The 24,997-nt window shown below is 47.7% G+C and overlaps 1 protein-coding gene across 2 annotated transcripts; it reads right to left on the minus strand.

Moving 5' to 3' along the window:
* Positions 1 to 327: 327 nt before the first annotated feature.
* On the minus strand, positions 328 to 24,993 carry TUBGCP2 (tubulin gamma complex component 2). 2 transcript variants are annotated; one of them, XM_058029394.1, is made up of 19 exons: positions 24,954 to 24,993; positions 23,654 to 23,799; positions 22,051 to 22,223; positions 20,426 to 20,554; positions 19,977 to 20,156; positions 16,658 to 16,817; positions 16,116 to 16,323; positions 15,333 to 15,532; positions 14,697 to 14,886; positions 14,030 to 14,175; positions 13,295 to 13,475; positions 12,192 to 12,372; positions 11,825 to 11,997; positions 10,657 to 10,785; positions 10,106 to 10,226; positions 7,607 to 7,750; positions 6,298 to 6,426; positions 5,441 to 5,604; positions 328 to 575 (listed from the first exon to the last, which is right to left on the minus strand). In XM_058029394.1, the coding sequence occupies exons 3-19, from the start codon at positions 22,198 to 22,200 to the stop codon at positions 470 to 472; spliced, it is 2,691 nt and encodes an 896-aa protein (XP_057885377.1). In that variant the 5' UTR covers positions 22,201 to 22,223; positions 23,654 to 23,799; positions 24,954 to 24,993; the 3' UTR covers positions 328 to 469. The 2 variants fall into 2 exon arrangements, with proteins under 2 accessions (XP_057885377.1, XP_057885378.1); XM_058029395.1 differs by lacking the exon at positions 23,654 to 23,799 and having other exon boundaries at positions 24,954 to 24,973.
* Between the last annotated feature and the right edge of the window lie 4 nt (positions 24,994 to 24,997).

Raw genomic sequence — 24,997 nt, forward strand, 5'->3', positions numbered from 1 at the left:
CCAAGGCCTCTGTGCCCCTGGCCCTGGTTACCCCTTGTTCCTGGGAGACATTTGAGTTTCATGTTCTTCCCTCTATGCTTCCCTCTCTTCCCTCTCAAACTGCCTCAGGCAATATTCAGATTCCCTGGAACTGCTGTGCTGCGGGCTTGGGGCTGGAAAGGAACTTAAAGGTTATCCCATGGCATGGGCAGGGACACCTTCCACTATCCCAGCTTGCTCCAAGCCCTGTCCAGCCTGTCCTTGGGCACTCCCAGGGATGGAGCACCCACAACAATTCGTGTTCTGTTAACAGACAAAACAACCCTGATTTTTTTTTCTTGTTGTTATTGTTTTTTTAATTTATTTTACAACAGACAAACACATCAGAGTACAACACAGTAATAAAAAAAAAGAGCAAAAAAAGCCTGAACCATTACAACCAGGTCAGGAGGGTGAGGGCTGGCAGGGTCAGTGGCAGGGCGGGCTGGGCTCACTGGGCAGGCACGGCCAGGCGGGGCAGCAGCGGCGGCGCCTTGCGGCTGCGCTCGGCCGACATGTGCTCCAGGCGCTCCGTGTAGAAGCCATTGAAGTCCAACCTGGGGGACAGAACACACCTGGGCAGGGCTGGTGGCAGCAGGAACCCCCCCAGGACACCCACAGGGTGCTCTGGTCACCAACTGGTGTCACCAATTGCTGTGGTGTTGTAACAATTGCTGTCACCAGTTGTTTTGAGGGTCCCCAGGACAAGGCGAGAGATGAGAATCTGACTCCCAAGTTCTCACCAGCCTTCTCAACTAGAAGGGTGATTTATTATTTTATGATATTCTATTATATTAAAATAAAATTATCTACTAAATCTATACTAAAGAAAGAGAAAGGATGCATCAGAAGGTTAGAAAAGAATGATAATAAAAACCCGTGACTGACCAGAGAGTCCGACACAGCTGGCTGTGATGGGTCATTAATTAAAAACAATTCACATGGAACCAATCCAAGATGCACCTGTTGGTGAGCAACCTCCAAACCCCATCCCAAGCAATCAGATAATTATTGTTTAAATCTCTTTTCTGAGGCTTCTCAGCCTCTCAGGAGATTTTTCAGAAAATACCACAGGGACACCAGGGAGCCCTGTCCCTGCACGGGACATGTGCTGTGCCATGGGTGTGGTGACACCTGCTCTGTGCCAAGCCTTTGACAGGGAAATGCATCAGGAATCTGTCCCAAACACATTGGGAAGGACCAAATGCCCACAGCTCCTCTGCAGGCCACCCAGCACCAGGAAACGCTGAGGTTCCCATCCCCACCATCCCCTGGCTAACACCAGGATGCTCCCCATGAATCCACAACTCACCAACACCAGCACGTGGCCAGAAGGTGCTCAGCCACAGGGGACACTTGGAAAAGCCTCTCCAAAGCACTCACCACCAGGGGCACCACCACAACCCCACCTCCCTGGTCATCCAGAGTGATGCCACCCAGCCCCAAGCCTGCTGGGACCTTCCCTTGGCACAGCCCAGAGCAGCCTGTGCAGCTCGTGTGCCCTGGATCACTGAGCAGGCAGGCAGTGACAGCCCATGAATCACACCAAAGTTACTCTCTCCCTTTCTCAAATTAGGCTGCTCCAGTACCAACTGAATGGGCACAATATTTGAGTTTCATGTTGCTTAACAACCTCACACAAACGGCAACAAATTGTTCCTTGACATTTTTTGGTGCCTGCAGAAAACAGAGCCTCGACAGATGGAATTTATCTGTTGCTCTCTCCTGGCTGAAAAGCTTTACATTGCCTTCATCCCCGAGGAGTTGAACCAGGGAAACCTGACACTGAGGTGAGAGCTCTGGGCAAGTTTTGCTTCAAACACAAGGCCAGGACTTGCTGCTTTGAGCACCTGCTCCATTTCTAAAGCTGCTTCATGCCCAGCTCAGTGACTGGCAGGTTTTGCTTGGCTTCCCTTTCAGCTGTTTTTAGTTTCAAGTGATCCCTGATAACCATTTCTTCAGAATCTCTGTGGTGCTCCCTCAGCATGTGCTTATGTGCCAGCTTCTTGTTTTGTGGTGAGGTTTGCACCACTCCACGTCCTGGTGACCTACTCTGAGCTCAGCTACCTCCACACTGGTAAGGGAAGGATGCTGGTAACCACACTGATGGATGAGATTTCTAAGAATGAGGGCTTAACTAATCCTGCTGACAGAGCCCTCTCCATTGTAGCTCTACTCCTTTTCTCTCCTGGGATGTGTTGCAGTGGCTGGAGAGTTCCTGCACTCCCAAGGGAAAGGCTGGAGCTGGCCCAGGGGAGGTTTAGGTTGGATTTTAGGGAAAGGTTCTTCCCCCAGAGGGTGCTGGCACTGCCCAGGCTCCCCAGGGAATGGGCACAGCCCTGAGGCTGCCAGAGCTCCAGGAGAGCTTGGACACTGCTCCAGGGTGGGATTGTTGGCGTGTCTGCAAGATCCTTGTTGGGTCCCTTCCACCTCAGGAGATTTTCTGATTCTAGCCCATGACACACTGAGCAGGGCTTGGGCACAGCAGAGATCTGTCACCTGTGAGCTCTGGAGGAAACCTTCTGCATCTCCATCTCCTGTTGCTTGATGCCACAAATAAAATGTCTCAGTTACTCAGTACCACAAAATGAGTAAGTGCTAACCAGGATCAAGTAAATGATGAGCAAGTACCAGAACTGTGAATTTTGTTATTTATCTGACATGTTGATGATCCCTGTTGGAAAGCAGTCCCATAAAAAGGTTATAAATTAGAAGAAAAGTGTGGTGTGTCTTACAAACTCTTCCTTATAAACTCTCTCAAATATGTTATTTCAGATGGCAACTGTCTCCACTCTGCTTCCCAGGTTCCTGTTGCCATAGAGCCCAGGCCTGGAGCCAGCAATCCCTCCAACCTGAATGGGAGCTAAATGTCACCTCTGGGTGACATTCACTGTGGGGCTCCCACCCTTTCACCAGCCCTGAGCAGGGACTGGAAAGGTCCCTTGGGCTGTTCACACCAGGATTTCTGCTGAGGAATTGGGGACATCAGACTGGAAATGTCCCTTGGGCTGTTCACACCAGGATTTCTGCTGAGGAATTGGGGACATCAGACAGGAAAGGTCCCATGGGCTGCTCACACCCAGGATTTCTGCTGAGGAATTGGGGACATCAGACAGGAAAGGTCCCTTGGGCTGTTCACACCAGGATTTCTGCTGAGGAATTGGGGACATCAGACTGGAAAGGTCCCTTGGGCTGCTCACACCCAGGATTTCTGCTGAGGAATTGGGGACATCAGACAGGAAAGGTCCCATAGGGTGTCACACCCAGGATTTCTGCTGAAGAATTGGGGACATCAGACAGGAAAGGTCCCATGGGGTGTCACACCCAGGATTTCTGGGTTGACAGGAAAAGTCCAGCAACTCCAGTGTCTTGATGAAGACTCAAGTGGTCCCAGAGAGTTCAGTCTAGGGGGGGACATGACAGTGGTGACAGCCCTGGTGGCATAAGGACAGGGACATGGGAACAAAGGGAGGGCAAAGCAGCCAGACCCTCCCCTGAGCCTCTGGGTGCAGCTGGGTCACTGTCCACAGCACACACCACAGACAGCAGCACTGCATCATCTGCACCATCACTTCTCCTTTCCCTGAATCAGGAAGTGCTGCTTGCACAACCCAACCCCTCTGTGCTTGGCAGCAGCAGCTGCAGAGCTTTCACAGCTCAGCAGTCACCTGCTGGCCCAGCTGAGCCCCAGAGGGGCTGTGACACTGATGGAGCAGCTCCTGGTGTGGCACCCTGGGCAGGACACACAGCCAGGCTGTCCCACTGTCCTGGCACAGGGGGACATTCCCACCATGGCAGAGTTAGTAATTTGGTCCTCAGCAGTGTCCTGGCCATGTCCCCTGTGCCCTGGGATCATGGGGTGAGCTGACATCAAGATCTCCTGGATGGGGAAGTCATGGACATGAACATGAACATTCCCCTCTGTTAGAACTTGTACTGGAGATGGGAAAAATGTTTAAAAAAAAGGATAAAGGAGGAGAGCTGGAGCACTGAGGAGCACTGAATGCTCCTGCCTGGGTGACTCAGCTGCCTGTGGACCCAATCCCTGAATCTAACCCCAGTCTGGATGCTCCTGTAACACCCAGCAGTGATGGCAGCCAGGGAACAGGGAGAGCTGAATCCTGCCAGCCTTTCCCACAGATGGATCCTGCCTGGAACCTCAACAGCCTGATGATGATGATGATGATGATGAGCTGGGGTCTCCAGGCACATGAAGGGTGACATGAAATGTTGAGAAGCCACAGCAGCCTCTCCCAAAAGGTCCTGCAGAGATTTGGGGGCCCTGGTTAGTCCTGACAGGAACAACACCACAGCCACACAAACAGTGCTTTGGAGGAATTCCAAGATGAGGAGAAGACCTCTGACTCTGGTTACTTCAGAGCTGGAGCCAGACAGAGTTCTTAGGGCTGTGGAGAAGGGCTCCTCACCCACATTCCCACTTCATGGGCCCAGCAGCACCCACAGGGGCAGCTCTGGGGGCTGGGAATGCTCCCCTGACAGGGGGTGGAAGCAGGAGAGCTCAGAGCACCAAGCAGCCCTGGGGCACTGCCAGGGGCTGTGCCAACCTGGACAAGGGGCTGGACAAGAAGCTCCCAGAAGAAAAGAACAAGTGGAAGCACAATCTCCTGTGGGAATACTTCACCTAACAAGGGTTTGCAAAGTACCAGCAATCCTGACAGCCCTGACAGATGCTGTCAGAAGCAGCACCAGGAGGGGACAACAATCTCCTTAAAAAACATTTGTGAGACATTCCCTCTCTCTGCTCTCAGGTGTAGCACATCTCAACAGAGCTGTGGGGGTATCAGCCACCCAGAAAAGATATCAGTGCAGGTGGACAGGGAACAGAAAAAAAACTCCAAAGACCTCCAGGGAGGTTTTTTCTTGAAAAAGCAACACCCAGCAGCAAAACTTCCATCTGCTTTCTCTCCCCTCCCATCCTGTGTACCTGACTTTTATGTATTTCTGAAGGAATTCTGATTTCCAAGAAGCTGCTTGTTGAAATAAATGCAACATGGGAACTTAAAATAGACACTTAATGATAAAACCTTTGTGTGATTTTCTCATCTTGGAATGCTAACCCTGTAGTTGGAAATTGGTTTATTCACTGTCTCCACAGTGAGATAACCCCAGGAAAACTAACACTACATTTACAGTATTAATGGCCAAATTTCACACAATTCAGAGGAATGCTTTGGGGTTTTCCTAAAGCCTAGGGTTGAAATGCAAAGCAGAATGGTCTGAGCTGGAAGGCACCTCAAAGCCCATCTCATTCCAACCCCCTGCCATGGGCAGGGACACCTTCCTCTAGCCCAGGCTGCTCAGAGCTCCTAAATAAACACATTTCTCAGCTATAACGAGCATTTCCTGAGCTGAACCTGGGCCCTGGGGAGGGGAATTCACAGACAGGGAAGGCCTGGCTCACCTGTAGATGATGTTGAGCATGCTGTGCTCACAGTCATTGGTGCTGTACACGCTCAGCTTGTCCAGCAGGTCCAGCAGATGTGTGGAGAAATTGCTGTCAAACTTGTTGATGGTGGCTTCAAAGCCAGATGTGAGGTGCAGGCTGTCAGCATGCTCTGCTAAAAGCTGCCAAGACAAAGGCAGAGTGGCCCCATGTGGGTGCTGATCTGTACACAGTGATTCCCTCCATTCCCTAACCCACCCAAAAGCACTGCCAGCAAACTTCACTCTGAAATAAACCTTTCAAACTCCTTGGTAGCTAACAGCCCTGCTGTGCCCAGCCTGGGAGAAGCCCAGAGCAGATCCCAGCTGAGTTATCCACAGATAAATGCTGCCATTGCTCATTTTCAAGCAGGAGGGAAAGCCAGCAGGCAGAAAATGTGTGTTGCCTATGACAGGCTGTGACCTCTGGAGCTCTGTGACTGCATGGTGATGCAGTGTGTGCCAGAGGGACAGCAGGATCTGCCAGCCACAGAGCAAACCCCCTGTGCATCCAGACAGAGAAATATGGACAGGGCAGATCCCCCAGGTGTGAAAGCCATGGACTGCAAACAGCCCTGCTCACACTCTAGGAATGGTGAATTGCTGGCATTTTCAAAGCCTGGATGTGGCTCTGCACAGCTGAAAACACAAGTGAAACTCAAACACCAGTGCAGGGACTGCAGTGGGAGAGACAGGGTCTTCAAAGCAGGCTTTGAGAACTCCAGCAGAGCTCCACACTGCCCACAATTCCACAAAGGTTGTGGTTTTGGGGCCAGAGGTGGTCTAGAAACCAGGAAGGGCTACCTGCACGTGGCCACCCTGGCCAGAGTGTCCCACCTTGTTGGTCAGCTTCTTCTTGGCAGCCTCCTCAGCACGCTCCTCCTCAGTGGGAGGGCCCAGCATGGTGCCGTGCTCCAGGGTGAGCCTCTCCATCTCACTGTCCAGCTTCATGCTCTGGGTGAACCTCTGCCAAGGGGACAGCGTTGGGGACATGGTTACAGCTCATCTCTTCCTTTGTGGCACAGCACAAGGCTTAGCTGTGCCCAGCCCAACTCCCTGGAGAGCTAACTGTGAGTCTGAATTCAGCATGCAGGTCTGAGGCTGGAAATGGGGGTGTGGATTCTGTCCCCATCTGTCAGAGGTGGGGCAGTTCTCTGCTGTTAACTGGGCAGTTTTGTTTATCTCTTCCACAACCCATCCTCCCTCCAGGAGACCTCTGCTGTTCATAGGCCATTAATTATTAATTATCTGCTGTTCATGGGCCATTAATTATTAATTATCTCCTGTCCATGGCCAGTGAGTGTCCCTGCATGGCTGATCCAATCCCACCATCCCATGGGGAGATGCTCCGCCCAGGGGAGGAGCCAAGCATTCCTGCCTGGATCCAATCTGAGCTTTGGGACCCCACAGCAGCCTTTGCCCCCTGCATTGCCAGAGGAGCAGCTTTCTGCTGCCCTGCATGGCCAGAGGGAGCCCAGGCCCATCTGCAGCAGCCCTGGAGCTGCAGAGGAAAACTCCCCCCTTGTGCAGGATCCCTGCTGCAGCAGAGCCACAGCTGGCACTGCAGGAGGGCTGAGCCCCCATGGGATGGGGCTGGGACACCCCCTGGCACACAGGGGGCAGGGCATGGTCTGGCTCTGTTTATCTTTTTGTACTATTGCATCTGTATTTTAATTTTCCTAGTCAAGAACTGTTATTCCTATTCCCATATCTCTGCCTGAGAGCCCCTTAATTTCAAAATTATAATAATTCAGAGGGAAGAGGTTTCCATTTTCCATTTCAAGGAAGCTCCTGCCTTCCTCAGCAGACACCTGTCTTTTCAATGCTGGTACACAGATCTCTCACAACCCACTGGAAAGTGAATTTTAGAAAAGCTGTGTGGGCTCCCTGATGCTGGAATGCACCCCTCACCTCACCCTCAAGAGAGATCTCTACAGAGCACTACAACTTACACCTCAACAGAGGGAATTTGGTCCATATGAACCTGATCTCCACATGGAAAAAGGAGAATTTTGTGCAGTAAGAAGCCACAGAAACCATTTAGGAGAGGTGTCAGCTGTGAAGCCCTAAAGCTGCAGACAGAGGGAACAGAGACAAGTCCATGTGGGGTGGCACAGGGACTGTGGCACAGGGAGGCTGTACACACCTGCATGCAGTTGGTGAACATGACACACACAGACATCAGCTTGGAGAAGATCTTGAGCAGCTCTGGGTTGGTGAGCATGCAGTCCTTCAGGCAGTTGTCCAGGAAGCTGGTGTGGTGGCTCAGGACATCGTCAATGTTGGATGCCTGTGACAGGACAGCCCAAAAATGACAAACCAAACCATGCTCTGCCCCAAAGCTGCAGCCCAGCACCCTGCCTCTGCCAGGGACCCCTCAGAGTGAGCAACTCCTGGTGTAGCTCCCAGAAACACCCAGAGATGGAGACTGCATCTGCATTGCTGCCTCCAACAGCCCTCACAGGCTTTAAACCTTTCATTTATCACACCACTGCCCACAAAATGCTTGCTTTGATCACCCAAGCTCTTCCCTGGAAAGGATGCAGTTATCTGCTTTAGGAACTTGCATTTCCTTTGTTTTTAAATCTGCTTGTCATGGCCACTCCCACCTCCACAACCTCAGTAAAGTCAGTGAAAACAAGAGCAAAAGGGAAAAACAAATCTTAATGTCAATAAATCTTAAAATGTTAATAAACTCATAATTAAAACATACAGGCTATTCAGAAATATGCTTCAGGACCCAATAAGGAACTGGGACATGCAGTGTTGGGAGGATTCTGTAGGATTTTTGTTCATCCCTGCTACTCCAACAGGCTGTTTCAGTTTTGAGTTTTAAATGAGAGATTAAAACTCCCTCTCACTCTGCACGGTGCTGAAGCTCAGAACACAAATCAAAGCTTAGCAAAGAACCACAGGACTCAAACTGCCTCAGCATCCACACTGCTCCAGCAGGACCAGTGCAGGAAACCCCTGCCACACTTTGGGGATTTTGGAAGGAATTCTGAATGAGTTAGAGATGGATTTCTGAGTTTTCAGATGATGTGGTTTATTGAAGAGTGAGTTTGGCTCACATCTTTATTGTATGGTTTAGAAAGTTACAAGACCCCTAATTACAAGATCTCTTAAGGATTTATTGACCAATAAAACACTGCCAACAAGGATATTTATGTTTTGGACCCAATCCTTAAATATGGACTCATGCTACAGCTCTCTTAGCCAATCATGTTATGACACACAAACTTACAGTACCGCATTCTAAACTTTTTGTTTACCCCTGTAACCACTTTTATTTTTTCTATATCTTAAACTCTAAAACTCTAAACTTTCCTCTTCTTAACTTACCATGCTTTAAACTATAAATCCACATTCTCACTTCTAGCACCTAAGTTTGGAAGCCTTTTCCAAGATCTCAGATCAAATCCTGTCTTTAATTCTAAGCTGTAGTTTACAAGCCCAAAGTTCTGAGAATTCCCAGCATTTTGGAACCCACACCACATCCCTTTAAGCTACTGCAGAACAGGGACAAGTGCAGCTTTCTAATGAAGATGATGATGAAGTTGTGTTGATGAAGACAGTGATGTTGTGCAGATGAAGATCCCAGCCACAATTTTAGGAAGAGAGCATCTCTCTTTAGGAAGAGAGAAGTGTGACAAATAAAATGTACTACATGAGACCAGTGAGGATCATCCTTTTCCCCCCTAAAATACAAATTAAAGGAGAAAACAGGGACAGGATAACTTCAACAACAGCCTCCATGCAAGTACAGTAAACTGAATGATGTATTTCACAAACCTAAACTTGCAACAAAATTAAGAAATAAGTACAATTCCCAGATTATCCAGGAGCTTGACATATGAACCCTTTCTCATTCAGAAGTTCTGCCAAGAATGTGCAGAGACACTCACAATCCTAGACCTGCTCCCTCCTGTGAATTCTCCAGGAAAAAAAAAACATAACAGGGCATGAAAATGTTGGCAGGCTGACCCCAAAAACCTCCTCAGGGCACAGGAAGAGCTAAGGCAGGATCAGATGATGCTGAAGATCCACAAGGGCTGCCAAGAGAGCTGATTGCAGGGGTGTTGGGTGGTTTGGTACCTCAGAGGAGTGTTTTGTGTTTTTCAGGGTGTAAGAGGAAAAAGATGCACAACCCAGAAGCATCTGATCACAAGGTGACTACCAGAGGGAATGATGATGATGATGATGATGATGATGATAATAATGGTATTTTTTAAACCAAGCATTCCCTGCCTGCCAGTCCTTGGCAGTTTCATGGAAGGGAAAGCACAGGCTCTACTTTAGGAGCACTGTAACCCAGCCAAGGAATCAGCTGGAGATGCCTGGACTGGCTTATGACCTTTGCATCCACCTTCCTTTTGCACAGCTCTCTCTCTCCCCTGTGGATGGGAATGTTGAGCAGAACCTGCCTTTACATAACAGGGAGCAGAGTGAGACAGGAGGATGCAGCACAGGAAAGGGATGTATGACTAATCGAGCAGAAAGGTGGTGCAGAACAGCAGCACTCTGCAATGTGGCAGGAACAGCAGCTCCCAGATATTTTAATGCCTCCAAAAAAACCAACAGACAGCTGCAGTTACTGAAATTAGGCCTTCCATTTGTTAAGCCTTCCATTTCCAACTTCACTCACCAGCTTCAGGTTCTTCTCCAGGATGTGCCATGTTGGCTCCATCACTTCAAACATCATGTAATACTGGATATTCTGCACAAAATTCAGCATCCGCTGCCGCAGTGTGAAAGCACCAGCAAACCTAGGGGAGAAATCACACCCACACAGCTCAGAGCTAGCAAATGCCACGGAGAACTAGCACCAGCCTTGCACAGCCAAGCACAGAGCTAAATATTCCTGTCCTAGCAAATGCCTTGCTGCAGTGTGAGAGGGATTGTAGTCACTGCAAACCAGCTCTGAGTATTTTTCAATTAGTAGAGTCAGAGTTTTGAGCCTGGCATAGGCTTTAAATATTTGTTCGTACAAAACTAAAATTTTGATATTAAATATTAAAGCAACTTTACAAACAGCTATTGAGTGAAACCTAAAATGTTACAAATTGGTGTCTCTGAGCCTGTAAGACATTTGTAAGGATCTTTTTCAGCTCAGCATTGTCTGAGCTATGTCATGAGGTATCTAATTAGCAAGAAGGAGACCCAAAACTGAAAAAAAAACCAAATAAAAAGCTGTACCACTTAGCTGAATGCAGGGAGAATTGTTTGGCTGTCTTATTGCTGATCCAAACATTGCACAGCTGCCTTTCCACGTGCTTGCAGTAGAACATGTGTCTGAAAAGCATCTGGTACCTTGTCAGTGCTTTCCTGGAAAGAAAGGAGAAGCCCATGCAGATTTTGAAGTCCTGCTCTGATTGACAGACCAAGCTGTGAAGGCTGAGGCTGCTCAGAGGTAAAGAGACTTTACACAATATGTTCCTCACGCCTTCAGACACACACAGATCTGCACTGAACCAAAGCAAGAGAGCCACATTTGCAACCCCCCCCCCCAAAGAATTCCTCTCCAAGGAGACCCTCCTCCATATTTCCTGCCAGCGGGTTTATCACCAGCCTCCTTAATTCCCTCCAGTTCCAGGCAGGGGTCACTCACATGGGCTGGGAGGGAAGGTGCAGACACTGTGGTCACCATGCTAAGGCTGAGATGGTCACCCAAGAATTCACCAGGATTTTAGAATTTAGCCAGATTTTCCAAAAAAAGGGGAGGCAAAGCTGTAACCAAGCTCCAGGCAGCATTACCCCAGCAGCAATGCACTGTCACAAGCAGATGGGGCTGCTTATTTATAGCTCTGGGACTGGATTCAGGTCTGTGCTCAGACACTTGGGCGTAGGTGTCTGCAGAGCTCCAGTCGATACAGTTCAGGAAACCTTACCAAAATCCTATTTTCACTTCCATAGCTACCACCAGAGCTAACACACTGTGTTGGGAAGGAAGAGACAAAATCCCAAAAGCGTCGCGGCGTTGGGAAAGTCTCACCGATTCAATGGAATTTTTCAATGGAAGAGGGGAAATTAAGGGAGGAGTTAATTGCTGGCATTCAGCAATTTGGAATCTGCCACTCTGCTCACTCAGTGCTGCTTGTCCCATTTGCTTGTGGCTCACAGCAGTGTTTTCCCAGGGAAACAAGAAGCAAATTCCTGCAGAATTCCATTTGGACCCTCACAGCTCAGTTAAATGCAAAATAGCCTGTTAGAGTAGCAACAGCCTGAATGCTTTGAGTCTGCAACCAGAGATAGCAGAAAGTGTGTTTTCTTCTGCTCTCCAGCTTTGAGGAATGTTTGATTCCTGCATGAAAGGCCTCTTGGGAGAGTACCAGTCTGTTTTTCCCTCAGTGGAACGATGCCTTACCTGTTTATGATGAGGGACAGAGGCCACTTCACAATGTAGTCGAAGGAAAAGGCCTCCAGGCCGCTGAGGGTGAGCTCTGTGGGCTCTGCACTGATGATGGCTTTCTCCTGCTTTGTTTCTATGGCCAACACCCTCAGCAGCTGTGTGATGAGGTCATGGGGCATCAAGTCAATCTGTAAGGGAGGAGCAAGGAAAAAATGAAGCCACAGGACACCCAGAGCTGCTGTGGAACAACAGCAAGGTGCCCAAGGTCAGAGTCACTGCTGTCACACCAACCTAGGAAGCAGCAGGTTCTCACAGGCACAACACAGATCTCCCAGACCTTCTGCTCAAAGTCAATTTATCTTCTGCTTCCACCCATTCTCACCTTTAAATCATCCTTGAAGGGATCAGTGTTGGCTGTGCTCATTCTCAGGGCTAATTCCAGCAGAGCCTCCAGCCTTGTTGTTATGATGTCATCCACAGGCTTCTTCAGTTCCTCCTCTGTCAGATCCATGAAGTGAACAAAAAAGTCCCCTTGATCCATCAGGAAATAGTGTTTTATAGATCTGCTCAAGAAAATGAAAAGACAATTGATGACTTTTCTTAAAGTTAAGCCATATCAAACCTAAAGGAACAAATGCAATTAATTCAACGAGCCTGGGGGGTTTGAGCACAAAATATTCAAAATATTTCTCTTTCTGGAGAGCACACACAGCCATAAATAACCAGTTTGGAGACCAGGCTTTTATGGATGTCTCCTCCTCCCTACCTCCTCAGTCAGGACACTTCTGTGCAGTCAGATCAGGGCTGCTGCTGTTGTTTTTTGCCTAGAAAAATGAAAAAAACCCCAAAACTCCTAGGTGTGCTGTGTGCAGGCTCCTACTGCTGTCCTGAACAATTCCCAGATCTGCTCCAGCCAAGGGGCAGCTGCCAGTTCTGAGCAGAATCCTGCCTTCCTCTCAACAAATATCTGTGTTAATTTTTTAAAATCCAGCAGACTTTTGCTGTAACAGGACACATGAACTCTGATGTTCACCTGGCACCAGGAAGTGTTCCCTGTGGTGGGCACAGAGCTTGGAAGCAGTTCTGAGGTGAGCCTGAGGATTAACCAAGTGCCTGCTCAGAGATGACACATGATAACTGCAGGCTTTGGAGCAAAAACAGGAGCACAGCCATAACACAGGGTGGCTCCACACTCCTGATCTGGGCTAGACAAAGCCCTGACCTAGTTTTGGCAACAGCCTTCCAAAGAAGTTGGACCAGAGATCCCCAACATCTTTCCCACTCAACATTTCTATCATTTTAGACATTTTTTTTCCTCCTCTCCAGGGAAAAAAAACCCAAATCTTATTTTTTAGGTCAACCTTTCTAAATGGAAATAGAGAGAACACCTTGGAAATATCCCAAGAGAACAGAGCTAACTTCAAAAATTTATGTCCCTTAGCAGAACCAATCTATTTATCATGCATTTAATAAAATAAATCCAACCTTAGGTGAGCCACCAGCTCTTTCTCCTCCATCAGGAAGTCCAGAAGAACTTTGCTGGCATAGTTATATGCTTTTTCTATTTGTTCCACATAGGCTCTCTCCTTTAAAGTGTAGATGACCTCTTTGGCCACAGGGCAGGTGACATCTCGCCCACATTCCCTCACAACATTTAAATATTTCCCTGAAATGAAAAAGAAAGAATGTCCCATATTCATACCAACAGGGAAACTTCCACACCACTCCCTTCAAGAGGAAGATGTGCTGAGAAATGTTTACACTGTGTTGTGCTGAAAGTTGGAAAGGATTTAGGCACTTTTCAAAAGATGATACAGAACTTTAAAAGAGGCAGCTGGTATCACATTTAAGGAGATTTAGAAATGGTTTGGTTTCCCAGTGGTGACAAAACATCTCTGCAGGTGGCCTGAAACTCTTCTCTTGAAGTCACTTTGTACAAGGATAAGAGGTTGAATGTTTAAATTAACACTCAGTCAAACCTCAGCTCCATCCAGCCAGAAAACCTGCTCACAAAACAGCAGTGAGACAGACAGCTCCCCTTGCTGCTGGGCTCCTGTGCTGCTTCATTTATAGGGTTTGGGGTTCCTTTTAAATCTGACTCTTCTACTGCTCTCAATTCAGCTGGACAACCCCACAAAGTGGCAAGGCATGGTGACATTTCCCTTCTCCTCACACAAGACCAGCCTGCCTCAGGGTTCCTGTCACAGCAGAAGCACCTACCTGTGCTTAGGATTTTGTCAGCCATTTTCTGCAGGAAGGAGGGGATCTGCTGCTGGACAACAGTGTATCTCTGATCCCAGTACTTGTCATTATAGTCCTCCTGAATCTTCTCCTTCTGCAGCTCGTGCTCCTCCACCATGAACTCACTGAACAGTTAAAGCAGATGTTTAGGGGCAGGAAGTGGCACAATGAGGATTACTGGGTTTGACCTGCAAACTGGGAATGGGATCTATCAGAAATAAGGTCTCATGAGGACATATCCAATCAAGAACTGAAATTTGTCTGTCTGTGAAGCAAGAGGAAAAGCACTATGCAGTGTCTCTGATGATCTGCAATGAGAAACAGAATTTTACAGGGTTCATAAGCCAAGGCTGAACATTATCTGTTTGTCAGTGCAGGGGTGAGGAAACTGGCCTTTGTCACCAGCACAAAGGCATTAATTTCAGATATTTTACCTTCATCTTTGTCCTCACCTTAGGATTCTGAAAATGTGGGAAAGAGAAATGCTGCATAAACTATCAAATACATCAGAATGCTTCAAGTGACTCTACAAAAGCCACAAAACTTCCAAGAGGGTTGTTTCAGGCCCCCAGGCAACACAGACTCAACAAAGCAGATCAGAATTCATGAAGATTTGCATTTAATTTCATTTTGTACTGTTCTTTACCTGTATGGATCATTAATGATGCCTCTATATATCCACTTTTCCAGGATTTCAAAGTAAGGCACGCTGGCTGCCTTGGTTAAATACAGGCACAGCTCCTGGGCCTGGCTGTCCCCTGTGTAATTGAAAGTCTTGTCATGGAGCAAGCTCAGGGTTGATCCTCCCATACATTCACCCTTATCCACAGAAGTAGCTGGAATTAAAAACAAAAACAAAACAACAATATAAGACACTTACAACCTGAAAAGTCCTGAAATAAAATCCCCAGATTGGACATGGCCCCCTGAGCTGCCTGTGTAGCTGTAAGCAAGGGGCTGGACTAGGAATTTCCAGGGATTGTACCCATACAGAGCTGGAGAGGAGTCTGGAAAGGAGCTGAGGAGAGGCAGCAGTGATGGATCCAGCTGATGGGAAGGGCAAGGGCTGTGCAGGCAAAACGCCCTGAGGTGCCTCCTGACAGCTCCAAAGGCTCATTCACCCCTAGAAGCTGAGTGTTCTTCTCCAGAAGAAGTGCAGTGCCCTCACAAGTACAATTCCCCTGGGCTTTCTTCTTTAATAAAGCAGGAAATCCAAATGGGACATGTCCTGCCTGCTTGGCTACCCTGCAGCTCTCACAACCTGTAAATTTTGGAAATTTACCCAGTGAAGCCAGAATCTCCAGGGTCCTCATTGTGGGCTGGATGTAAAACCACAGCTTCTGCAGTGACAGCAGGCCCTGCCTCTGAAGGTGCTCCAGCTGGGTAATTAATATCATGTATTCCTTGATTAGAGTCCTCATGGCTGCAGCCAGAGCATGATTTACCTGTCCATACTCAAAGGAGGACTTCTCCTCTATAAACCTGTAAAAAGCAAAATGAAAACTCTGTCAGGCAAAGCAATTTGTGTGATTTTCAGGAAGTTCTGCCTTCAGGACACTGTGCAGGCACACCAGTAGATCCCATGCTGGGAATCACACCAGTCCCTCTCCTTTATTTCCCATCCCACATTTCCTAGAAGGGAAAGCTGTGGGAAGATGTTTCCTCTCCAGCCACAAGGGAATTAGAACCATTTGTAAAAGCACTGTGTAGAAAGTGGAACCAGCACACAAAGATTCTCTCAGTCCTGGATGCCCAGAGAGGAGCAAAAAGCAGGAAATATGGGGAATTTCATAGCAGAGTGGGAAGAGAAGCCAGAATAGGCAGATACACCATAACTGCATTTTATTTGAAATCACCAAGGCTAAGACTGGAAAGAACAAAGCTGTGTGAATGAAAAAGTGAACTGGCAGCACAGAGGAAAAACCCAGCAGAGCTAAAACTGACCCAAATAAATTGTCACTCATTTTATACCCTCTGGTTTAAATTAAGCATGCAAGTTAACACCTACACAATGGCAGATTCTCTATTCTCACAGGAGATCCCCTGACAAAACCCAGCTCAGTACCTGGTGACAGCAGAGTAACTGGCAGCCACAGGAAGAATCCTGGTCACCAACTCCTTGATGGACAAGTCCAGGTTTGGATCAAGTGAGAAGGCTCTGTTCTGCCTGCCCACCAGGGCCTGTGCTGTGATGTACCTGCCATCCACTCCAATCAGCACGTACAGCAAGTCCTCCACAATCATGGATTCCTGGGAGGCCAGTGGCAAAGTGCCTGTTCCCAAAGAGGAGACAAAAAAAAAAAGACAAAAAAAAGGACAAAATGTGCCACCTGTTTCAGCCTTGTACTTTGATTTCCTGGAGAACAGAATCCTTTGCTCATTCCTACTCAAATCCAGCAGGAAAATCCTCCCACCCAAAAGTGCCCAGTTACTTCCAACACCAACAACCTCCCCAACCTGCCACCAAAATATTCAAATACCCAGAAAACAGCCCAAAGAAAAGAAGTGCCAAGAGCCAAGTTTTGCTGAGTGTGAACATCTGGACAGCATTTCTGAATGAGAACAAAACACCACAAATGAATGCAATTTTGCCTGTGTTCCACATACCTATTGGTACTGTTGTGTCAGTGCTTAGGCTGGTGCCAATTAAGAAATCCCCAATGAGTGCAGGTCTCTCATACACCCAGGATGGAAATACTGGAATGGGCTGCCCAGAATTCTTCTTGTTCTGCTTATCCCGGAGGATTTTTCGTGTAAGCTCGAGAGGCTGTTGGAGAAAGAGAGAGAGGGAAAGAAAGGAAAAAAACCAGGAGACTTTCAGAAGTCCAAGAAATGTTTAATTTCAGGGAGAATTTGACTGCAGACCAATTGAAGGACTTGAGAACAGAAAGGAGAGTGGCTGGTATTTCAGTAGCAAGGTGGAGGGTTTAATTTCTCAGTGCCACCTAGTCAATTTGTCCAACTGCTGCAAAAAAAAAAGCATATTTTTTCATATATTTGACCTTTTTATGTGTGGGTACATCAAATAATGCCTTTCTGCATCTGTCCCCACTGGCTTGGGTGCTGGGGCACACCCAGGGAAGCAGAATGGGGACATGCACAAGGAGCAGGCAGTGATTGCTGGTTTGGAGACAGCACCAAACTCCTTCCAGAAGCACCAGCATCCTGTTCCAGGGGCACTGAGCACCTCTGAACTCCATGCCAAATGCAACCCAGACAAATCCACCCCCAGAGAGCTGGAAAATGATGGAGTTTTTTTGCTCTGAGTGGGAGTTGGCGAAGGAAGTGAGCTCTTGAAGACTGAAAGACTCTCCCACCCCCAGCTCTGACACTAAAATAAATGGAGTGCAGGATCAATCATCAGCTGGGGAAGCTTGTGAGATGCACAACCCACAGTGAACATTTGGAGGCCCAAGTGCACAAAGCCAGGGCTGGTGAAGGCCATTGCAGAAACTCCACTCACAGATGTGAGTGTGTGTGTGAGAAAAGGGATAAGCACAGGCTCATTTGACTTTCTTATTTACATCATGTGTGGGTGATCTGCTGAAAGGACCTTGATTTCCTCTGCTCCCCTCACAGAACTGGGACTTGGATGTGGAGAAATAGGAAGCATCGAGCAAGGTGCCAGCAATTCAAAGGATGGCTAAACCTATTAAACTGCAAATCTCAGTTGGTTGTATGAACATGTTCTGCTTGGGAGAAGGGCAGCCACCAGTGGGTCTTCCCAAATGGCAGGCAGGAAAAATTTCTTCTCTGAGAGAGTGGTTAATCACTGGAACAAGCTCCCCAGGGAAATGGTGGTGTCACCACCTCTGGAAGTGCTCAAAACATGGGCAGAAATGGCAGCTGGGGACATGGTTTAGTGGGCATGGTGATATTCAGTCCAGGGCTGGACTTGATGACTCTCTGATTTTATTCTGTAACAAGGGGCACTATGTTTATTCTATATGTTTATTCTCTGTTTATTTCTCTGATTTTATTCTGTAACAAGAGGCACTATATTTATTCTATATGTTTATTCTATGTTTACTTCTCTGATTTTATTCTGTAACAAGAGGCACTATATTTATTCTATATGTTTATTCTCTGTTTATTTCTCTGATTTTATTCTGTAACAAGAGGCACTATATTTATTCTGTATGTTTATTCTCTGTTTACTTCTCTGATTTTATTCTGTAACAAGAGGCACTATATTTATTCTATATGTTTATTCTCTGTTTATTCTATAACAAGGGCTCTTCTGTTGCAGTTCAACCAGCTCTAGTGTAACTTTGTTAACTGGCAGAGGTCAAAAAAGGCAACATTTTGGCTATAAAGGACACATCCACCTGAAAGGGAACACTAAACTTCGCCCACCTCCATGAATCCTGGACCAAAACTGGTCCAAGCACTAACTCCAATCCCTGCATGATCATCTCTCTGTCAGTGCCAAGCAATCCCAGGGCAGATGGCACAGCACTTGTGGCACTGGTGACAAAGCACAAGCCACAGGGACATGAATCACCTTCTCTCTGCAACTCAAAATTCAGGTCACTGTCACTACAGGCTTCAACAACAGCCTGGAGAAAGCTCCCAGGGCTGAGGACCAACCCTCAGGTGGCACCCACAGCCCTGGCACAGCTTGCCACTGTCATGGTGGGGAACCTGCAGCTGACATCTTGAGCAAGGGCAGTGCCAACAGCCACGGAGGGGGATGAAGGGCTGGGCTCTGAGCTCCACAAACACCTCCAGCTCCATCTGTGACTCTCACAGACAGAACATCTGGTCACAGGCTGAGCAGAACCAACACTTCCAAGGAATGTCCTCCTGTCCCAGCCTTTACTGACCCAACAGGCCTGAGCATCAGGGCCTTTAAACACAGTTTCAGCTCTTTAAGTCTGAAGAGACTGCAAATGGAGCAGCAGGGAACACAGATCTTGGCTTGTGATGGCATTTCAATCCCTCTGGCTGTGAACTGCACATCCCAGGGAACGGCACTTCCAGGTCTGTCCTCTTTTAGCAAGTTCACACATAAATCCTGGTAAGAAGATCAGTTTTATCACTGGAAATTCATCTTCCCCTCATGATCTAAATCACCCACTTGACTCAGATTGTCTGTGAAGGATCAGGATGAGTCAGGCCCAGTGTCTGTGCAGTATTTCAGGGGATGTAGGACAAGGCTGGTCTCATCACTGCTGACAAGGTGAGGGGTTGGACCCTTTGTTTAGGATTTGAGTTCTCCTCCATCTTCACACTCATGTAGAGCCCTTCAAGCTGACACCCAAAGCATGGGACATGGAATAAATCCATCCCTCTTGCCATTGAGGGCCTGAAGTGATCTGAGGCTTGTCCCCTGTTAGATTTTGCTGATCAGACATGAGAAGGCACTGTGGACCTCTGAGCATCTTTTCTTCTTTCCCCTCTGTCCAAAAAACTCTCCATAAACTTTTGCTCCTCTGCCTTCTACAGCCAAAATATCTTTATCTTGACCCATGAGTTTTTCACCGTTTTTTTCCTCCCAGTCTTGTTTGGCAGGTCAAGCTACCAGAGTGCAGTTTTTTATAATGACAGGAAACAGAATTTGGGATTTAAGTAATAATCAGCCCTTTTGCACTCTGACCTCACAACCTCCTGCTAACGAAATGTTTAACTGTTTGCTAAGCCTGGTTTCCCTCTTCCTTTGTGTCTTTTCCATGATGCCAGGTTGCTCCAAGCCCTGGCCTTGGGATGAAACACCCACAGCTGCTCTGGGCAGCCTGTGCCAGATTCCTCACAGAGAAGAATTTACCTGTGAATTTTACCTTAGAATTACCTCAAAGAATGTAACCTCAACTGACTGGAATAGAAAAAAGCCACTTCTACAAGGAACAGCACCAAGATTTAATACTGCCTGACTACCAGAAGGGCAGATTTTGTGCCCAGAGCCTGGGAAGGAAGGGCTTTGTACCTGCTGTGCACTGGAGCTGGCTGTGACACTGCCCAGCTGCTTGCGCAGCTCCTCCAGCTCCTGCAGAGACATCTTGGAGGTGGAGCAGGGGATGGAGAAATTTGTGCTGCTGCTGCTGGTGCCTGCATTTGCTGCCAGTTCTGCCCTTTCTTTTGCATTTTGCTGCAGGTAGTGGAGTGTCTGTACATAGAGAAACAAAGAAAAGGTTTTGTGAATGCAGGGCAGCACAACTGAAAGCAAGAAACACATGACCATGTGTGAGTCTAACCACAAACTCTGTCCCAGTTTTCCATGTCTTGATGGATTATATCAAGAGGAGCATAACTCTCAGCAGGGCTTTAACAGAACTGCTCATTTGTTGATTTCTACAGATTTCACTGAGCTTTACCATAAATCAAACATTGCATTGTTGCTACTCCTCAACACCCAGTTCTAAAGGAGGAACCAACCTCTTTGTCTTCGGTGAGTTTGGACAGCAGATAAACCAAAGAATCCAGATGTCTTGTGTTTTTAGACTTCAGCTCATCATACTTCTTCAAAAAATCTTCAGGAGTTCGAGAAAACTCTGCTATTTTCACCTGTAAAACAGCAGGTTAATATTAAATGGAGTTATAATTAAAATGAAATGGAATTAGAGCAAACAAGCAGCTCAGGCTACAAAGATGCCAAGTTCCAGACAGAGCTGGAGACTTCACAGCACCTGAGCTTGATTGGTGGATTGCTTTTAAAAATGAAAACAAAAAGATGTCTTATGGCCACAAAAGCTATATAAGTTATAGAGCTATAAAAGTATGAGTCTGATCATGAGTGCCAGGCTTTAATCTCTAGTATTTGGGAGATATTCAGAAGAAAAAAGTCATGTTTTAGTCATATAATTGCATTTTATACAATTTCCATTTCATCATGTATAGTAGAAGAGCAACCCCAATAAGAGGGCAATAATGTGCTCTGACTCCATGGTTTCAGAAGGCTGAACAATTGCTTTATTTAGTTTTACTATATTACATTAACACTGTACTAAATGACATACTAAAGACATACTATACCAAAGAATAGTATAGTATTTTTAGTATATTATTAGTATTATTAGTATATTATTAGTATTATTAGTGTACTCTGCTAAAGGAGATACTAAAGAAAAACCTGTGACTGTCTGAGACAGGCAGGACACAGCTGTGACCCAACTGACCAAGGAATCAAAACAACTCTCACTCTGTCTATTTAACAAACCACTGTGGGTAAACAATCTCCATAACACATTCCACATGTGCAACAACAGGAGCAGGGGATAGAAATAAGAATTGTTTTCTCTTCTTCTCTGAGCTTCTCCCAGGAAAAATCCTGGGAGAGAGAATGAATTCTGAACAGCACCTCTGTTCAGAGAATGTGAATACCACAATCATGGAATCAAGGAAAGGTTTGGGTGGGAAGGGAATTTCAAGGTGATCTTGACACCTTCCACTATCCCAGGTGGGTCCAAGCCCTGTGGGAAGGGAAGGGAAGGGAAGGGAAGGGAAGGGAAGGGAAGGGAAGGGAAGGGAAGGGAAGGGAAGGGAAGGGAAGGGAAGGGAAGGGAAGGGAAGGGAAGGGAAGGGAAGGGAAGGGAAGGGAAGGGAAGGGAAGGGAAGGGAAGGGAAGGGAAGGGGAAGGGAAGGGAAGGGAAGGGAACTTCAAGGTGATCTTGTTCCACAGGCAGGGACACCTTCCACTATCCCAGGTGGGTCCAAGCCCTGTGGGAAGGGAAGGGGAAGGGAACTTCAAGGTGATCTTGTTCCATGGGCTGGGACAATTTCCACTATCCCAAGTGGCTCCAAGCCCTATCCAACCTCACCTTGGACACTTCCAAGGATCCAGGGCCAGCCACAGCTTCTCAGGGAACAACTCCCTCCCAACATCCCACAAAACAACCTCCTTCTTTCAACTTCCCCACACCCCAGTCCTAACATTCCTCCTCTCCCTCAACCGCTCCACCTTTTTCCCGCCCAGACCGCCACCCCGGACCCAACCATCCCCTCCTTTTCCCATTTTCCCTGGATGGGCACCGAGCTGCTTTGGCATCAGAGGGCGGCAGGACCTTGGCACTGTGGGCAGAGACGTTGGTGGTGACGTAGGGCGTGCGGTTCTTCTGCAGCAGCTCGATGTAGACCTCGGCGCCCTCGCCGCCGTGCACGCGCAGCAGGCTCAGCAGCTCGTTCACGTCGTGGTGGATGCGGAACTCGCTCATGCTGCCACCTCCTGCCACCAGCCCTGGGGACACGGGCAACAGGGGTCATCACACTGCTCCAGGGGAAACAGATCCACCAGGGAAAACAGCCCTGCCAGGGGAAACAGATCCACCAGGGAAAACAGCCCTGCCAGGGAAAACAGATCCACCAGGGAAAACAGATCCACCAGGGAAAACAGCCCTGCCAGGGGAAACGGCCTCTCCAGGGGAAACAGATCCACCAGGGAAAACAGATCCACCAGGGAAAACAGCCCTGCCAGGGGGAACAGCCCCTCCAGGGGAAACAGATCCACCAGGGAAAACAGATCCACCAGGGAAAACAGCCCTGCCAGGGGAAACAGATCCACCAGGGGAAACAGCCCTGCCAGGGAAAACAGCCCTGCCAGGGGAAACAGATCCACCAGGGGAAACAGATCCACCAGGGAAAACAGCCCTGCCAGGGAAAACAGCCCTGCCAGGGGAAACAGATCCACCAGGGAAAACAGCCCTGCCAGGGGAAACAGCCCCTCCAGGGGAAACAGATCCACCAGGGGAAACAGCCCCAGCAGGGAGATGCTTCTGGAATGTGGAGATGTTGGGCTGGGGAAGGAGGAGGAAAGCAAAGCAAGCAGGGTTTGAGTATGGTTTGGGACAGAGACTCAAAGCCTGTCTCATTCTGGTGCCTCAGGTTTTAGATTTTGTGTTTTTCAGAGTCTGTGCTGCTTTAGTGTGCAGTTCTGAGCTACACACTAAGGGATGGTGAGCTCTCTGCACAGAATAGCTAAATAAAACAATTCCTTCTCTAGCTGGGGACCAAGGACAAATGATGCAAATCTCAGCCCAAGAGCACAAACAATGTGGGCTGAAGAGAGAAAAACAAGCAGGCTGGGATTGCAATGACCTAAAGCTGGAATTGCACAATTTACTCCAACATGCAAATGGAGCAGAACTGATCACAGTGACAGACCCTGAGCCTGGCCGTGCATTTTGTGCCCATTTTGTTTCATTTTGTGCCCATTTTGGTTCACCTTGGGTGCAGCCCTGGCTGGGCTCTTGTGCTGCCCAAGGTGGATCCATGGAGGAGATCCTTTTAATAAATCCCTGCTTTATTCTTTAGCTCTGTTCTAGGTCTCAAAGCATCTGTTCCACCCCTGCCATGGCAGGGACACCTTCCACTGTCCCATCCTGCTCCAAGCCCCCTCCAACCCAGCCTTGGACAATTCCAGGGATCCAGGGGCAGCCACAGCTGCAGCTGGGACAGCTCCAGCCAGGAACTCTAAGCCTGGGGGAGAATCTTAAGTTGAGGCTGCCCAGCAGAGGGTTTTTCACTCAGAAGGAATGCTGGAAGCACTGCTTGGTGTCCTGACACCCCAAAGCAGCTTCTCCCCAACTTTAGCATCATCCTGTTCCACTGCCCACTCACTAACTTCACTCAAACGCTGCAGAATGCTTAAACAATAACTTTAATACTGACCCAGGACCCTGAGATGAGCTCAGCAGGTCAGAGCCTGGTGCTGAAAACACCCAGGTTGTGGGGCCAGTCCTGGAATGGGCCATTCACTCCAGAGCTGGACTTGATGATCCTTGTGGGTCCCTCCCAGCTCAGAACATCCTGTGATTCTGTAAATCAGAAACGAGACCCTGAGTCAGGAATCATGGAAATAAATAAGGGAGATTCATGTGACACAGACTGTATCAAGCAGATACAATCCAGATCCATGTATCAAGCACAGGGACACACTTTTGTTTTGCCAGGATTGTGGAATCACTTAGGCTGGAAGGGATCCCCGTGTGAAAAATGCCAATCGCTTGTTTTTAAAGTTTTAAAAGTTTAATAGTAATAAAATGGTTATAAAAATAGTAATACAATTAGAGTAATGATAATTTGGACAATTTGAATTAGGACAATATGAGACAATAGAGACAAAGAGTTATGGATGTCTGGGTACCTTGTTCTGGGCAAAATAAGCCCAAAAAAGGACCCACGTTAACAGAGGATTAACCCTTAAAAGCAACAGCCTGTTGCATATTAATACACTTTATATGTGATGCATAAATTCCATTCAAATACAGGATTCTGTCTGGGCAGTGTCAGCTTCTGCCTCTGAATCCTGACAGCGCCTTTAAGGTGGGAAGAAGTTCGTTTCTTCTGATAAGAGGGCAATAAATTCTCCTTCTCTGAAAGATTTGGGTGTCCTGTGGCTGCTAACTCACTGTGAGTCCTTTCTTTAAAAAAAGCATTCAACATAGCATAGTTTCTATTTTAACATTTTGTTATAATCTAAAACTATATTTAACATACTGCTTAATTAACACAGCATAACTTTCTAACACAACACATATAATATTCATTTGAATATTTGCGAAAAGCCAATCATAAAATACATGCATTTTTCACAGCTGCAAGCCTTGGTGCAACTCTCCACTCAAAACTGACTCACGTTAGAACAGGCTGGTGCAGTTTAAGCTTAAATCTCTTTAAAAGCTCGGCTTCCCCACCACCTGGGGCAGTGATCCTGCAGGGATTTCTGGATGAGGTGTCTGTGGGTCAGGGAATGAGGAGGAGCTGCGGGAGCTGGGCTGCCTCGGCTGAGGGCCTGAGGGGGCACCGCACACTGGAACAGCCAGCGGGGGGATCGCCATCGCCGGGATGACCCTACAGGCCCGGGCAGCACCTCAGCTGCGCCTCATCCCACCCTCCATACCCTGCTCTACCCTATCACACACTATCTATTAATTAAATTAAATCAAATTAAATTTCATCCCATCCCTACCTGCCCGCCCGGAAGTGCCGCCGCTGGCGCCGGGAAGCGCGCCC

This window comes from Melospiza georgiana, chromosome 8, assembly GCF_028018845.1.
Source record: "Melospiza georgiana isolate bMelGeo1 chromosome 8, bMelGeo1.pri, whole genome shotgun sequence".
Taxonomy (NCBI): domain Eukaryota; kingdom Metazoa; phylum Chordata; class Aves; order Passeriformes; family Passerellidae; genus Melospiza; species Melospiza georgiana.